The following is a 17249-nucleotide window of genomic DNA, read 5'->3' on the forward strand; positions in this document are numbered from 1 at the left end:
AGATTTTTATAGCGGAGCTCAATTGGTTTTGTGAGAGGAATCAGCTGTTTCACACCCTCAAACCTGATTGTCTGTACCAATTGGTCAGACATGGGGAGATGTATAGAATCTTCAGGCCGAACACAGGTGAAAGCTGCTCCGCAATCTGCCATTACTTCCAATGGTTTATCATTTATTTTCACCTCTAGTTTTGGATCTTGCTCCGGCCCTGACACTACCAGCTGACACCTCCCTTTCGAGTCTTCCGGGCACCCCTAGAAACCAGGTTCTGGACCCCTGTAAGGGTTCACCGGTCCCCTGGGTGGCCGTGGTTGACCTCTGAAGCCTCCTCTGAAGCCTCCTCTGAACCTGTAACAGTTACAAGCAAAGTGGCCTAGTTGTCCACAATTATGACACGCTCCTTGAGACTGTTGGAAATTTCCTCCTCTACCTCTTCCTAAATTTTCTTGACCTCTTCCTCTCCATATTTGTGGTTGATCAAAACTGTCTGTGGAAAGGAGACCGTGGGGACCACAGATGGTTGAACCTGAATCTGTCCTTGCTGTGATTGTGGTGGTAATTGATTTGGTTGTGACTGGCTCTGCATAACCACAGCTTGTTTCCTCTCCTTCTTCTTATTATCCACCAACTGTATTTGGTTGAGTTTTCTGAGAGTCTCCTGGTCCTGTTCCTTCTGGTCATGCTCCTTTTTCCGATATAGCTCCACTTGATGCGCTATGTGGTCCTTATAAACACCTTTGGTCATGCTTCCAAGACCAACCACTTCCGCCAATTTGCTCCTCACTTGTAAAAGCAGCCCCTTCTGTATTTTGGCTCGGAGAATTGATTTCTCCATTTGATTCAAATCTGGATAATTTCCTGTGACATTTCTCCACACTTGATGAGCCCTTGACACATAAGCTCTTGGATTTTCCTGTGGGCCTAATGACTCAATAAAGATGTTGTCTGGGTGTACGTTTGTTGGAAATGCATCTCTCAATTCTCTCCACATCCAACCTCTACTTGCACCAAACAATTCTGGATCATACACCGCAGTTGCCACGTATCTGTTAAGGCCTGCCACCTGCAGGATCTCCTCCATAGCTGGGACTCCTATGAGGCTAGCCAAAAGTCTCTTAATATCTCCCATGGCAGGCTGTGTTCCCACCAAAACCTCTTCCAGCTTTGAGATCCACGGATGTGCTCCATCTTGAAGAGTGGCTAACTTTTCAAGTATGTCAGACATGTCTGTAATCTGCCGAGGCGTGCACTCTAAATTTTGTCCTTAAATTATCACTGGACACATTTTGTCGGGTCTCTTTCCTTTTCTTGGACGTAGTCCATACCTCAAGGTGTCTGGCTTTTGAGGCTTTTTCTTCTGTAGTTTCTTCTCCGTTATTTGCAGTTCTTGTAATTGTTTTTCTTGTAATACTGTTTCTTGTTTCTTGTAATACTTGGTGAACTTCCAAACAGGTGAAGTCACTTAGGCATCTGTCTATACTCCTCTCAATCTCTCTTAAACACATGTGTCCGTCATCTCCTACCCCTGTGCTGGCTGCTAACGGTTGAAAACAGGAAGGATCTTCTTTCTCCGATTCTTCATCACTTTCACCCTGTTCATTCTCATCTTTGTCGTCCATTCCTGGAACCATTTTCCTGACTGGTCGATCTCCCCTTTTCTCCGCTTTAGCCAACATCCGTCTGACTGCTGGGTCGTATCCTCCAATAGCTTCGTCTGAATCACTCACAATCTCTTCTCCTATTTCCAGACTTCTGACTCGTTGTCTGCTTCCCAAACGGTTTCTTCTCTTTGTACTGTTGGAGCTCGGGTACATCTTGATGGTTCTTTTAGCCTTGCCCATCTCTATTATTTGCTCATCCTCATCTTTGAAGAGATAGTTGCCCTCCTGTTTAATCACTGGGAGCTGGGGATAAACATCAGTGAACTTCCCCTCCTTCTCATAAGGCGGGGGCTTCTTTACAGATGCTGTATGTGAGATGGGTGCCTTAATCTTCTCCATCAATTTTTCTGTTTCCTTATCATTTTTCTTTACTTCATGTATACTCCGTTCCCTTTTTCCCTTTGCAGCTTTGAACAATTTCTGTACCTCCTTTTCAAACAGCTGCAGAATGCCAAGTTCTGTTTGTCTTTTCTCCGTGCGTCTCTTTCCTTTCTTACCTTTCTTTTGATTTACTTTATATGTGGACACAAGCACCTGCATTGTTTTAATCACATCTGGGTTATGAGTTCCTTCAATTGGCCACAGTTGTTCAATGTCAGGCCAACGCTTACTCCATTTTACTGATATTTTTGCAATATCTTTCATAAGGGGATTATTCTTTCGCACTACATCAACAGGAGTGATTGCTTTTGTAATTTTGGTATCCATTTTTGACATCATAATGACCCTCTTATTTTATTTTATTGTAAATCGAATCGAATTATTCAAAAATTATTTAAAAAGCACAGTGTAATCACACTGAAACCAACTGAATTTACCAACCCCAAAGGAGACCAATAGCTTCCCAGTTATGAAAGCAAATTTACTTGTTCATCATCTGATGCATCTGATGACACTTATCTTAAATGATCAAAATGATATCAATGTTCAATCTCAAACAGCCTCAATCAAGGTAAACCATACTCAGATAATGAAACCAATATTCACAGCACTCAACAGTATTTAAATCAAATCAGCTTTTCCACAAGTGATCAATCAAATCAATAATAGTCAATTTATTAGGCAAATGCCTTAATTAGTCAGTCTGTTGCCAAGTCTCCCACTGAATAATTGCAAATAAAATATATGAAAAAGAACTACTGTAAGCCTATCTGTGAAAACAAGCTAAACATGTGTCAATTATGTAGGTTATAACTAAATATATACACATATAGGTAAATGCAGCTGTCTATTGAAAGAGTTTGTGGATAAAACCGCACTGGCCTTGTTCAAACTGGATTCAGGATTCCTATGCGCTGTCATCCGTAAGCTCCACTGTCTGTGAAGAACTGCCAGATGTCTTGTCATCTGCCCCTTGGATGATCCAATTCAGACACATTCCATCTTCTCTGTCTTTCCCCCAGCTCTCACACAGCACAATAAAAGAGAGGAAGAAAGAAAAAAGAAAAAGAACAACACAAGAGTTCAGTGTCTTAGGATCACTCTAAATTCTTATACACACTGTAATATAATTCAGTGAGACATGCATTATCAGCTTTCTTATTTCTCGCGCATTTGAAATAAAGCAATGTTTACTTTGATTCATACTATGCATTTAAAATCTAAAGAGTATATTAGTCAATCTGATATCACCTTCAATAAATTTTTATTCTATTTATCTATTTAATTTAATTACATTTTTTCTTCTTCTATCATACTGAGAGAAAATAGTAGAGGGGGGGGGCTCTTCACAGCTCCTCTTGTCAGCAGGGGTTAACTCATTTCTATCTCGAATGGATCAAAAGGTTGTCTTATATACTTGTACAGAGATAACATAACACATCTGGTTCCAATCCATAGGTCTCAGTTCAGCCCCTGTCTGACATGAATCTAAACATATTCCACTTCTCTTCTCACAGGGCCCCCAACGTAAACACTCTACTGTTGACGCTCTCCCTGTCAATTTAGAAGCAACATATGTAAATCTTTCATGGGAGCCCACATTCCAGACACCTCCAGACACCTCATGAACAAGCAAAATTAACGTGTTCAATGGGATTTATTTTTTTATTAGGGAGGGTAGTGGGCAAGATAACAGTGAAATAATCAGTGTTGCAGTCAGTAAGTAACACAGGCCAAGTATGAGGGATAAGGTAAATGAAACTGATTTTGAGCCACAAAAGTCTCAATTTATGTCATCAGCATGACTTACGAAGTGGTTTAAAAAGTTACCCTTTCATTTTTTTTTCTTGATACCAGAGAGTTATCCTCCATTGGAAGTAAATTCAAACTCATAATAGTGAGCAGATATGAACTCCTTGCATCTGCTATGAATGATGGATGCATGGAAAGTCTCTCAGTCGTTTGGGTGATTTGAGGCAGAACAATAGCTTTTGGCAAATGTCTAAGATTATCTAATTAAAACAGCTAGTGGCTGTGTGTCTCAACAGCTCCAGGACAAATACCATCAACATATGCAGTACAATACGACTTCTTCTTCTTCTTCTTCTTCTTCTTCTCCTTCTTCTTCTTCTTCTTCTTCTTCTTATTTTGGCTGCTCCTGTTAGCTGTCGCCACAGCGGATCATCTGCCTCCAATACCTTCTGTTGTGCGCATCTTCCTCCCTTACACCAACCGCCTGCATGTCCTCCCTCACAAAATCCATAAACCTTCTTTCTTCCTCTTTCTCCTCTTGCCTGGCAGCTCCATCCTCAGCATCCTTCTCCCACTGTAACTCTCATCTCTCCTACACACGTATCCAAACCGTCTCAATCTCCCCTCTCTCACTTTTTCACCAAACTGTCCAACCTGAGTTGTCCCTCAAATGTACTCATTCTTAATCCTGTCCATCCTTGTCACTCCCAATGAAAATCTCAACATCCTCAACTCTGCCACCTCCAGTCCAGCCACCTGCCTTCTTGTCATTGCCACCGCCTCGAGACCATACAACATAGCTGGTCTCACTACCGTCCTGTAGACCTTCCCCTTCACTCTTGCTGGAACCTTCTTCTCCACCCACTCTACCCTGCCTGTACTCTCTTCTTCACCTCTCTCTCCACTGATTTTGATGGTCACCCACAAGTACTTCAACTCATCCATCTTCTCCACCTCCACTCCTTGCATTCTCAGCTTTTCGCCGCTCTCCCTCCCATTCAGGCACATGTATTCTGTCTTACTCCTGCTGACTTTCATTCCTCTTATCTCTAATGCATGCCTCCACTTCTTCAGGCTCTCTTCAACCTGCTCCCTACTCTCACTACAGATCACAATGTCATCCGCGAACATCATAGTCCACGAAGACTCCTGCCTGATTTCATCTGTTAACCTGTCCATCACCATTGCAAACAAGAAAGGGCTCTGAGTTTATGCTTGATGCAATCCCACCCCCACTTTGAATGCCTTTGTCATGCCTACTGCACACCTTACTAGTGTCTGACTGCCCTCATACATATCCTGTACCACTGTTACGTACTTCTCTGCCACCCCCGATTTCCACACTTCCTCTCTCGCCTATCCTATCATATGCTTTCTCTAAATCCACAAAGATGCAGTGCAACTCCCTCTGACCTTCCCTGTACTTTTCTATCAGCATTCTTAAAGCAAAAATTGCATCTGTAGTACTCTATCCTGGCATGAAACCCTACTGCTGCTCGCTGATCCCCACCTCTCCTCTTAACCTAGCCTCCACTACCCTTTCCCATAGCTTCATGCTGTGGCTGATCAACTTTATTCCCCTGTAGTTACTACAGCTCTGTACATCTCCCTTATTCTTGAAGATGAATGCCAGTACTCTTCTTCTCCACTCCTCCGGCATCCTCTCCCTTTCCAGGATGGTGTTAAACAGTCTCGTTAGGAACGCCACTGCCATTTCACCAAAACATTTCCATGCTTCCCCAGGTATGTCATCTGGGCCAACTGCCTTTCCACTCTTCATCTTCTTTAATGCTGTTCTCACCTCATCCTTGCTAATTTGCTGTGCCTCTTGATCCACAATCTCAACATCATCCACTCTTCTCTCCCTGTCATTTTCTTCATTCATCAACTCCTCAAAGTACTCCTTCCACCTTCTCAACATACTCTTCTCACTAGTCAGCATCATTATCACTCACTAGTTCCCATCATTATCATTCATCACCCTAACCTGCTGTACATGTCTTACGTATACAGTACAGTACACTTCATTTAAAAATACACACAGGCCCATACACAGTCACATCTCTCATGCATCTTTTCTGATCATTTTATATTATCATTTTCTATTAATTCATCATCAACATAAAAAGAAAATTACATAAAGAAAATATAAATCATTTGTCTTATGTACACATAATTGTGGGTTATGTGGGTGTTAAACATGATAAACTAATACATACTATATATTGAAAGGAAAAAGACCTCTCCATGCCATTTTCTTCACTTCAACAGAATCTGCTATACGGTCAATTTTTAAAAACTATAACGATGGCACTGAGAAGATAAATTAATATAGGTTAATTTTGATCCAGTCAGTTCCCTCATTGTATTGGTGTGAATACAAATAACATCGCTTGTTGTGGTATGCTGCCTACTTTAAAGTAATCCATCATCATTAAAAACCCAGGTCTAAACATCTAGTTGACTAGTAACTAGTAAAAGCATGTACATTCATTGGCCAGACTTTTCACGATCTCCTCTTCTATATGTATACATAGCTGGCTAGGGTAGTGATTTTGTACTGGTCCCTGGCTGGTGGCCTAAACAGGAAGTCTCCTTCTGTGTCCTTTGCAGATAGGAGAGCGAGGTCTTAATCTGTCAGGGGGGCAGAAGCAGAGAATCAGTATGGCCAGAGCCGTCTATGCTGACAAGGACATCTTTCTCCTGGATGACCCTCTGTCTGCTTTGGACTTCCATGTGGGGAAACAGATGTTTGAGGAATGCATCAAGAAGGAGCTGCAGGGGAAGTCCATCATCCTGGTCACTCACCAGCTGCAGGTAGGTGCACTCAATGGTTCCTTAGGAAACAGACGTGTGCATCAACAGTATGTTTAAGTTGTGAAGGCAACCCATGGTTCCCTGAGAAGAGATCAGAGCTACTATCCAGTGGAACTTGATTGACAGATAATGTAATACAATCGAAGACTCCACATTCACGTTGAATGGAAGAGGAAGTGACGACCCTGCGTTCCTATCCCAAGTGTGTGTGAGGATGGAAGTTTTACCTGCTGCTTGTTAGGCCAACGAACGAGAAACAGGTATGCAGCCACTCTGTTCCCAATTCACTAAATCCAGGTCAGGTGTGGCTGCTCAAACCAGACCATCCCCACACCACAAATGAATTGAAGCACAATTAGCCTATTGCTTTTTTAAATAATTTCCACTTTCTTACAAAATTAATGCTAATTTTATGAGCCTATATCAGGGGTCGAGTTAAAGTTTTTCATCACAATTAACAAGTTATAAATAATTATTCTGTGTCATTTTAAAGAAAAACAGGTAAGAGAAATTACAAAAAAGAAAATATACATGTGGTGGACAAAGGGGCGTAGTCAAGCACCGGCTGCGGACCACAGAAAGACTCCGGGGCGCCTTTTACTCTGCCCCCTGCCCCTCCCGGGTCTCTGCTCAGGCCGGCTTGTGGGAGTCTCTGCCCACAGGTAAGGGTTTAGGGAGGGAGATGGAGTCTTTCTGGCCGTGGTGTGCCGACATGGCGAGAGCTTTTTTGTTCATTTCAATATGCGGCACGCAGGCCACAATTATATATATCACTGAGGATTATTCTAATAATTGTGGATAATAATGATCCTCTTGGGCGCAGGAGGAATGGCATTCCACTGCTGGGCTGCTTACGAGCCTGTGCGGCGATCCCCTCTGTAAGACAGAGAAACATTAAAAAAAACTCCCTGCCTCGAGTCGGACCAATTTGCTGAACAAAAGTAGACAGAAATGGAAAAAACTTCAATATGTATGTGACAAATAATCTCTTGAAAATTGAACTTGAACTTGAACTTGAACCTGAAGACCAGCTGATTCTTAAAACTTGGAATGAGCTTCCCGTCACATACCACACAATGCAGCGTGGGAGCATTTCTGTATTGACCATGTTTGGCTCTACATACAGATGTGAGCAGTCTTTCTCGCATCTGAGAAACATTAAGAGTTAAACATTCAATTTAAATAAATTTACTGCGGCTTTTAAATTAAATTTATATATAGCACTTTTTTAAGTACTCAGAGATGTGTTATACGTTAAAAATGTATGCCTTACTTAAAAAATACACGCATTAAGTTGCATTCAATTTTATTAAATATTATATGGCTCACAAGGAAATACATTTAGAAATATTTGGCTTTTATGGCTCTCCCAGCCAAAAAGGTTCCCGACCCCTGGCCTTTATCATTGTGAACAGACTCCTAACACAAATACTATACTGCAGCCAGCCACCAGGCAGTCAAGATATTTTGGCTTTACTTGTGGAACTGTCATGTCTCCATTAATTGTTTTGACGCTATTGTGCAGTGTCTTGATTGGTGGAAAACGGTTGCAGAAACAAAAGCCTTTTGAATTGTTTGTCAGGCAAGAAAAAATGTTCACTCTCAAAGAGCCTAAAGCGGAGAGTTGACATGGAAAACCGCAGCTTAAAGGAAAAATGTTCAATATTGCGATGACAATAGAACTTGCGATAGATAAACAAATATTTTAGAGTGCATGTTAGCTATACAGTTCCTATGTCTTTTTGCTTTAATGAATACATTGCTTTTTTTTTTTTTTTTTTTTTTTTTTTTACCTGTGCTGTCAGCATGCTGGGCATACAAGACAGAGTATTTGTATGCCATTGCATCCAGGACAGAGTTAGTCTGCAAGAGGAGTTCAAGTTCTCAACCTGCAATGCAACTCTTAATTAATTCTTAAATCATCAAGAACTGCTGCAATAACTCTGTCCTGTGGATGCCCTGTAGAATGACAAGAGCACAGTTTTGGTTATGGAGAGCCACCACCAACCCCCCTCTTTGGAGAACTATTTATCATGTTTGGATCAATAAATAACTGATCACTACTGTCTCACCGTGTTGATTACACGGTGAGACAAATAAACATACTAACAAACAACATTTACACAAAACCATGAACATTGGACGACAACATGTATTGAAAAACTGAATTAGGTCCAGTAAAACGAGAACTACAACTGGTCCCTTGGCCTCCAAGCAGCGCAAGGGGCCCCAAAGCCCCCCAAACTCCACAGCCCTGCGGACAACCCCCGACTGCAGGAGATCCCCGGGTACCCCGCCCTGCGGCCATGGAAGACCCCCGGGCCCCCAGAGAAGCCAGAGGGCCGTGGAGCAACTCCCGCGCCCAGCCCGAGGAGCATGACCAAGTCCCAGGGAGCACGAGGAGGCCCTGCACCCCAGGGGTGCACACATACAACCAACCCACGGGCGCAAGGCACGGACCGCGGGCCCGGATCACGGCCCAACGATGACAGACCAACACCCCACCCGAGCCATCCGCCCCATGGGCGGGCCAGCAAGGCCCCCACGCCCACCCACGGCCCGCACAAGGGGTGGGGGGGGGCCGCCCCACCGCAGCCGAGCAGGCGCCCTGCCCGGTGTGAGTGCCAAGTGACCATACACGTAGCATCAAGTGCCCAGCGCGGGGCACCTCGATGTTACACCCCCGCCCCCCCGGCGATGCCGGCAGCCTGCCAGGAATACAGGCCCTACGCCACCCCCAGCACCCGGGGCGCCCGCCGCAGAGAAGCCCCGCCGCAGAAGCAAAAGGCCAACAGCCGCCCCCCACACCCCAACCCACACCCACAATGACAAGCAGTCCTCCCAGGGGCCCCAGAAGGCACCCGGCAGTGCTCTCCGCAGCCCCACCAGGTCGCAGCACATCCCAAGCCACCAGGCGCAAGCTGTCAGGACTCCAGCCAGGCTGGGAGGAGGTGCCCACCCGACCGCCCCCCGGCCAACCACGGCCCCACACCGACCCGCCAGCGACTGGCCACCCCGGAAAACCCCAGTGCTCAATGTGTGCTGTTGGTAACTGCAGTTAAAATTGCGGGGCTGGGGGTGCGAGTCCTTCAGGCAAGTCGAACCCAAATCACTCGCACCCCTCCTGTCTCGCAGACCCTGGTTTGATGGAGTGTTGATCGGAGTAGGATTGGTGTGCCAATGCGTGTGTGTTCGAAGCTAATGTGAGTGGGATTAAAATTTTGGGACGGACGAGAAGCATGCTTGGGCAGGAACGTGACAGGCAAGATGGCAGCTGCCTGCCGCATCCCCACCCACATAGCCTGCACCCCGCCATCCCGCAAGCCCACAGTCTATTGTGTGGTGTATGTGCTGAGTATGAGTTTTGGCACTGGGAGAGAAAGGCGAGTCGTGAAATAAACCACTTGAATCTTGAATCTTGAACACAGCATCACTTCATTATTTTGGAGCACTTTCAACCTGTGTGTCAACTTCTTCTAACAGAGAACGATAAATTTTTAATTTTTTTTAAATTTAATTTAACAAAATGATTTAATAAAATGATCTGCTAACCAATGAGTCAGCCCGTCTTTGGATAGGGGCTTGGCCTTCGCCTGAGCAGCGAAGCAAACAAACAGTTGGTCTCCACGCCTAAAATCCTTATGAGAATTTCTAGTGTATAATATAACACTAGAGAGCCCGAACTGGGCACAAAGGAAGTCTCTCTTGCTCCACCGACTCAAATGGCGGGAGAGGGGGGGGTTTGTCAGCTCAAGGACCTTACTCCGAAACGGGGTGGTAATGATGTTTTAGGGTGAAGTATGTGTTAAGGTGTATGACCATTTTATCCCCGTCACCCACAAACTTCATGCGGGATCGGTGAACTGACAGCGCCTGTAGCTTGCCCACTCATTTCAACGTCAGCAATAGAGAAACACAGACGAAGAAATGGTCTTGATGACTGCGGTGTGTAGGGCTTGAATGGAGCCCCTGACAGGGCTAATAAATCGTTAAATTGTTTAATAAATCCCAGGTAGGAATCCAAGATGTTCGGACTTGGCGCAGGTGTCGCACATCTGCCATAAAGCGTTATGCCAGTGGGTGGCGACCTGCCATGCTGCCATGACATGCTGAGATTGCTGCCAGATAGACTTTAAGTGTTTCACTGTGTGCCACTTTTCCCCTGCGAAAAGTCCCTGTAGAAACTCCAATATTGGTACAATACGGCAGTCGGGGAGGAGGGGCCGTGTGCATGTCATTCAAACCATTGGGCAAAATGCGCCCTCCCCTGTGTTTTGCCTGGTGTTAACATATAAACATAAGGTTTAAACTGGCCGCCTGGTAGGCTTCCCTCCAAAAAGTTGTACAATCTCACTCCCTGCTGGTGTAATGGTGTTATCGCTGCCTCCACGCCTTTGTAAACACTCACAGAGCAGGCGACAGACCTAATGGAAGAGTGAGAAAGTTGTAGGCTTTCTCTTGGAAGCCCAAGTGCTTTCTTTTAATTTTCTGTAGTGGGGGTGAATGGAAATGTCGAAGTAAGCATCCTTCAGGTCTAGTTTCACAAACCAGTTGTTTGGTCAAATGAACCTCACTAATAGACATGTGGTCAACATTCAAAATGTAATTTTGATTAAATACTTGTTCATTGTTTGCAGATATAATATTTGGTGAATGTTTCCAACATTTTTCGGCACCACAAAGTATCTGCTGTAATGCCTGTGTACCTCTTTCTCTTGTGAGACGTTCTGCACCGCCCCTTTTTCTGGTAGCTTATCTTTCTCATGAGAACCTCTATCTGGCTGGCTAGAACTACGGATTCGACTTTTCCATTGAAAGTATGTGGGGGACGAGCAAATTGAATGATGTTGCCCTTGGTCAAAGCTTTGTGGACCCACTGGTTCATCGTGCATGTAAGCCTGGGCACACTGTGGCACGCAGGTTTGATGCAGACTAGGTCGGGCCCCTGCCGCTCTGGGTTTGGACGGGGGCCGTGCAGGGGATCCATGCCTAGAGAGTCTCCCTGCTTTTTTTTCCTCCTCAAACTTAGCCATCATGAGCCCCATCGCCTGGCTGAAGGCGATGGGGCACACAGGAGTGTCAAGCAGTGGCACCCTGTCCCAGAGCCTGGTCAGACCTAGCCAAAGGGCCCGGTGCAGGGCTATCTGTGGGTCCATGCTATGTCTGGTTGCCTGGGCAGAGCTTTGAGTGAGGCGGAGGGAAAGGTCCGTGGCCTTCTGCAGATCCATCACTGTCTCCTCGTTGACTGTAGCAGTTTAGACTGGTAGATGGAGAGATGGAGGTGTTGGAGAGAGGCCTGGGTATTAATGGCGCAGGCCACCTCTTCTCCGCCATGGAAGCTGAAGCTGCTTAGCTGCTTTGGTGGGTAGGCTTCTTTCCTAAGACGATGCCACTGGTGGGAAGGTCAGGCAGCCGAGTTCCCAGCACCTGGTCCCGGGCGCTGAGAAAGAGTTAGTACAGCCCTTAGCTTACTCCACGTGCACCCTGTGGAACAGTGGAATGGTTATGGAGTTACGGCGGTGGGCTCCAACATAGAATTTCCCATCCATTAAGGACGCCTCCACATCTGGCACAGCTTTGGTGGGGAAGCCCTGCTTAATGGCTGCTCCCTGGGCAACTTTGTGGATCTCAGCCTCCAGTACCCTAGCCAATACTGGAGCCGAGGATAGTTGGTTGGTGTTCACTTGGTAGCATTGGAAGCTGTCCTTGCCATAAGACTCATCCGAGTTTGATGGTTCACTCTGGGCCCGAATAGTATGCCCAGCTGTAGCTTCTCCGGGATGTAAATCGGGAGGAAAACCTGCGGGGGCATGGGGAATGACAGGAGGAGTGGCGGCACAAACATGGCCTGCTCCTATGCTTGACCCCTCTGAGCCTCCTCTTAGCACCATCTTGCCATGCGATTCCTAATAGCGGCCAGGAGCGAAGGGTTATCAATTCGTCTGCTATTCACCATGAATGTAGAATCTTCGATTTTATATATATATATATATATATATATATATATATATATATATATACTGTATATATATATATATATATATACCCAAAATCTTACCTTACCTGAATTTGTATTTTATGTAAATTCCATGTACAGTATTTCAGCTTGCATGCATTGTCTGAAGGTAAGGCTTTTGGAAACGTACTACCTTTCCCAGCATGTATTTCATTGACATGGACTTGATCCAATGCTTGCTAAGTGTGTGTACCAACCTACAGTATCTATGGTAAGGGGAGGCTTACATTGTAAGTCAAGTTTTATTATGTTGTTCTCATTTGTGGAAATCTTAGGCAGTCAGTTTTCAGTCCTCGTTCTCTTAATCTCCATTTTTACTCCCCGTCTCCTCATGTCTCTTGCTCCACGTCTTCCAGCCTCTCATGTGTCCATCATATAGAGCTGATGACTTGCTGTCTCAACATTACAATCGATTTCATCGGATGGCCATTTATTGTACTAGATATTTTTACCATTTACTTTTAATCTATCATACTCTGACCATTTAAAATGTACAGTTGGAATTGATGCAATAAGAAACATATTTATAAAAATGTTTTGAAAAAATAATACTATGTGGCACACTGAATATGGATGACTGCCTCAATAGCTAAATCTATTTTCATGCCCTGCACTCTACTTTCTTATGAGGTGCGTAACACTGAATCCAAGAAAACGCTTGAACCCGTAAAATATGGACTTAAAAGGAACGAAACACCCAAAGGAGTTGGTCTGCATAGCAACATTGTCCACCTCATGAGCATGCCTACACCCCTCCCCACATCAGTATCATCCAGTATCAGTCTCTAGCCCTTTCCTAACTCCTACCAATGCTGCCTATCATAACAGTGTTTGTTTCTGGAAAATAAATACATTGAGTTTAATTTCTGTTCATGAAAATGTATGCCCAAAGTGCGGTAAAATTACATTGTAATATTCTGTTAATCGGACTATCCCCTCCTTTGTTTGTCAGTATCTAGAGTCCTGTGACAAGGTGCTGCTTCTAGAAGGAGGGGAGATTCTGGAGGTGGGGAGTCATAAGGAGCTGATGAGAGCTGATGGACGCTATGCTCAGCTCATCACCAACTACCAGATAGAAAAAGCCAATGTAAGATAGCTGCTGCTCTCACCTTCAATTTGTAGCTTTGGCAACATAAACAGCATTATTAGCAACCAGTGCTGCCCCTTATATAATCCGAGAGAGATTTTATTTTTAAATCGGAGCTATGGAGAGGCTTCGGAAGAAGTTCTCTCATTCTTTTTTCTGTATTGTCACTGATATTGTCATATTGACTCAGAAGGTCTCTCTCACAGGACAACCCTTTTACCAAAATTATAGCTTGAAAATAATTTATTTAATTTGGAATCACCCATATGCCATATAGCCATATATCCATGTAGCTTTTGCAGCCATTGCTGCAAAGGCAATTTGCCTTGTCAATTTGTGGTGTGACCAGGAGCTTATCTTGTGTCCAGACCCAGAAAATGGAGAAGCGAGCCAGAAAGGGGTCAGAGAAGGAATACCACCCAGGCAAAGGTTTTGCAGACCCAGGTGAGACAGAATATTTTCATTAATAGAGAAGTGTTTTATATATAGTGCTCAATTGAAAAAAAAGTATATATATAGTCTTTCAGTTGAAAATGAGTCAACATTTTCAACATCAAGATTTCACTAAATCCATAAAATGTTTTTGGTTAAATATATTATCTGTCGTACAAAGGTAAGATTTCCAATTTGATTTGGACTGTTAAGTCAAAATTGGCAGAAGAGTGACAGTGCGTTTAGAAGAGTGAGATAAAAAAGGTTCACGTGCAGAAGAATGCATTAGAAATCAGTTTGAGGTGGCTTTTATCACAATATCCAAGTTGTTGCCAGAGTGGCTGGTTGGAAAGGGTGCAATGTGTTTGGGGGTTCAACACTCTGTAGGTTCCTATGTACAGTCTGGTGTGGCTCTTCAAAAACATACCTTATCAACACAGGCCTATGGTGGACAAGAGCTCATTGAATTCATGGAAGGCTGCATATGTCCAAGCATATGTTTACTTTAAAAATCTCACTGTGTTTTGTTTAGAATTTTTAGTAAATGATTTAAATTATTTTCCCCTTCTACTGTCCATTTGACATGATGTGTTTTACTGGAGATCAACTGGAAACAAATCCTACATTAACATATTTAGATTTAGAATTTGAAAAAATAAAATCTGAAAACACTTATGAGGCTGAATACTTTTTCAATGTATGCCAAAGGAGTAAGAATGTTTAGAAATGTCACACATGCAAAATATTTCCTTTATAAGTCCCACTTGTCGTCATACCTTAATGCACAATCTGACCACTTGGCGAGCTCTTTACCAAGCGAGGCTTACACATCTGCACTTCTCAAAACCCAGACACACTAGTTAAAACAATGACAGATGTCAGCAATTAAAAATTAAATATCTTCAATTAAAATGTATATATTATTCATGGAAATAATTTCAAAACTTTGCAGTTCATTCCAGTATAGTGAGGAACATAGTGCCTAAACAGTCTTTACCAATTCAGTGTTGGCACAAGGAACTTTTAGAAGGTAATCAGTTCCGTGATCTGATGTTGTGATTAATCCTTTTGAAGTAAGGATCAATAGCACTGTGCATTTAGGGCCTTCATGCACATACTAGTTGTAATTAATGTAGCAGCCAGTCTGGTCAGGCTACATTAAAATCTGCTGATAATGTGAAAAAGTGCTGTGTGTAGAATTAGTACACATTGGGCCCCTTTTGGTATGTTTCTATAGGTAAGTATATACAGTAATTCTTTGCAGGTTTATGTATTTTTGTTCCAGACACTGGGTTCTGTGAACGTTTTGGTGAATTCAGTTGCATGGACTGACCAAGGCAAGGCTAGATGTCAATTCAATGATAATCTGTGATATAATATAAAATGTGCTTTGCAGAGTAGCTACAGTACATGTACTTAGCTCTAGGAAACCCCGGAATCCAATCCAGGGTAGTGACAAATGGAAGCTGTTTTAAGGGGCAAAAGGAGCCCAATAAAGTTTTAGGAAGGCATCTTAATTGTTGTATACACACTTGTATACATAATTATACACCAATCAGCCACAACATTAAAACCACTGACAAGTGAAGTGAATTACATTGCTCATCTTTTTAAAATGGCACCTGTCTAGGGGTGGGATATATTAGGCAGCAGGTGAGCAGTCAGTTCTTGAAGTTGATGTGTTGGAAGGGGAAAAAATGGGCAAGTGTAAGGATCTGTTTGACTTTGACAAGGGCCAAATTGTGATGGCTAGACAACTGGGTCAGAGCATCTCCAAAATGGCAGGTCCTGGCATGCAGTGGTTAGTACCCTCCAAAAGTGGGTTAAAGAAGGAAAACCAGTAAACCGGCGACAGCGTCATGGGCGCCCTTTTGTTCATTGATGCGGTGGGGAGCGAAGTCTAGCCTGTCTGGTCTGATCCCACAGATGAGCTACTGTAGCACAAATTGATGAAAAAGTTAATGTTGGCTCCGATAGAAAGGTGTCAGAACACACAGTGCATTGCAGCTTGCTGCGTATGAGGCTGCGACGCCGCAAGTCAGAGTGCCTGTGCTGACTCCTGTCCACAGCCTAAAGCGCCTACAATGGGCATGTGAGACATTATAATGTTCCGTTAATGTTCTGCACGTGAGAACTGGACCATGGGGCAATGGAAGAAGGTGATCTGGTCTGATAAATCTTATTTTCTTCTACATAATATGTATGGCCGGGGTTTAGGTCTGATCTGATCGAGCTTCTGTGGGATGTGCTGGAACAACAAGCCTGACACATGGAGGCCCCACCTCGCAACTTACAGGACTTAAAGGATCTGCTGCTTACGACAACCTTCAGAGGTCTTGTGAAATACATGCCCCGACGGGTCAGAGCTGTTTTGGTGGCACGAGGGGGAGCTACACAATATTAGTGGTTATTAGTGGTTATTAGTGGTGGTTTTAATGTTGTGGCTGATTGGTGTATGTCTAGTTATATTTGCTGCACTATGTGTAACATTTAAACAATTGTGTCTGTCTTTCTCAGCATTTGACATGTCAGATGAGAAGGACGATATAAGCATCTGTGACAACAAAGGTATGTTGAAAAAAAATCGATATGCAACCTCTGGTGTACAGTACATGTACACTTGGGGGATATTATTTAACACAAGTATCATCAAGCCATGTTTTGCTGTGGGATTTGTTCAGATCCAAAGTGTATATTAATTAAAAAACGAGGTTGCCGTGTTGGAGCAAGGATTTAATTTGCACAGGATCTTTCCACCTCCCCTGCACCTCCCCTGTTGGGCTGCACTCTTCTATCCAATGGGGGGATTCAAGGTCATACTCCTATTTTTCTAGCTCACTAAGTATGCCTATGTTTTCTTTACATCTCGTCAGGAGTGATGAGCAATAAAGTCCAGATGCTTAACTGAAACATTTCAAACAATAAATAAGGCAAATTTTAAAGTAAATCTAAGAGTTGTCTGTCAAAATTGGTATATTATGTGTGATTCGTGCATATGGACTTAACTGTGAAATTATCCGTTTATCATAATATTTTTATATGATTGTGAATCTGTTTATAATTACATATATCATAATCATATTATTCAGACCAAATAGCCTGT

General features: G+C 43.5%; 1 protein-coding gene across 1 annotated transcript in view; it reads left to right on the top strand.

Annotated features, from left to right (window-relative positions):
• Positions 1-17249, top strand: part of abcc12 (ATP-binding cassette, sub-family C (CFTR/MRP), member 12) — a gene marked incomplete at both ends in the record, with an annotated part of 57114 nt that overhangs the window by 20223 nt on the left and 19642 nt on the right. The window contains 4 exons of the mRNA XM_079997353.1: positions 6408-6611; positions 13580-13714; positions 14083-14158; positions 16664-16714. Of these exons, the coding sequence (XP_079853479.1) occupies positions 6408-6611; positions 13580-13714; positions 14083-14158; positions 16664-16714 (466 nt within the window). The remainder of the gene's footprint in view (positions 1-6407; positions 6612-13579; positions 13715-14082; positions 14159-16663; positions 16715-17249) is intronic.

This window comes from Zeus faber, assembly GCF_960531495.2.
Source record: "Zeus faber genome assembly, chromosome: 3".
NCBI classification, from domain to species: Eukaryota; Metazoa; Chordata; class Actinopteri; order Zeiformes; family Zeidae; genus Zeus; species Zeus faber.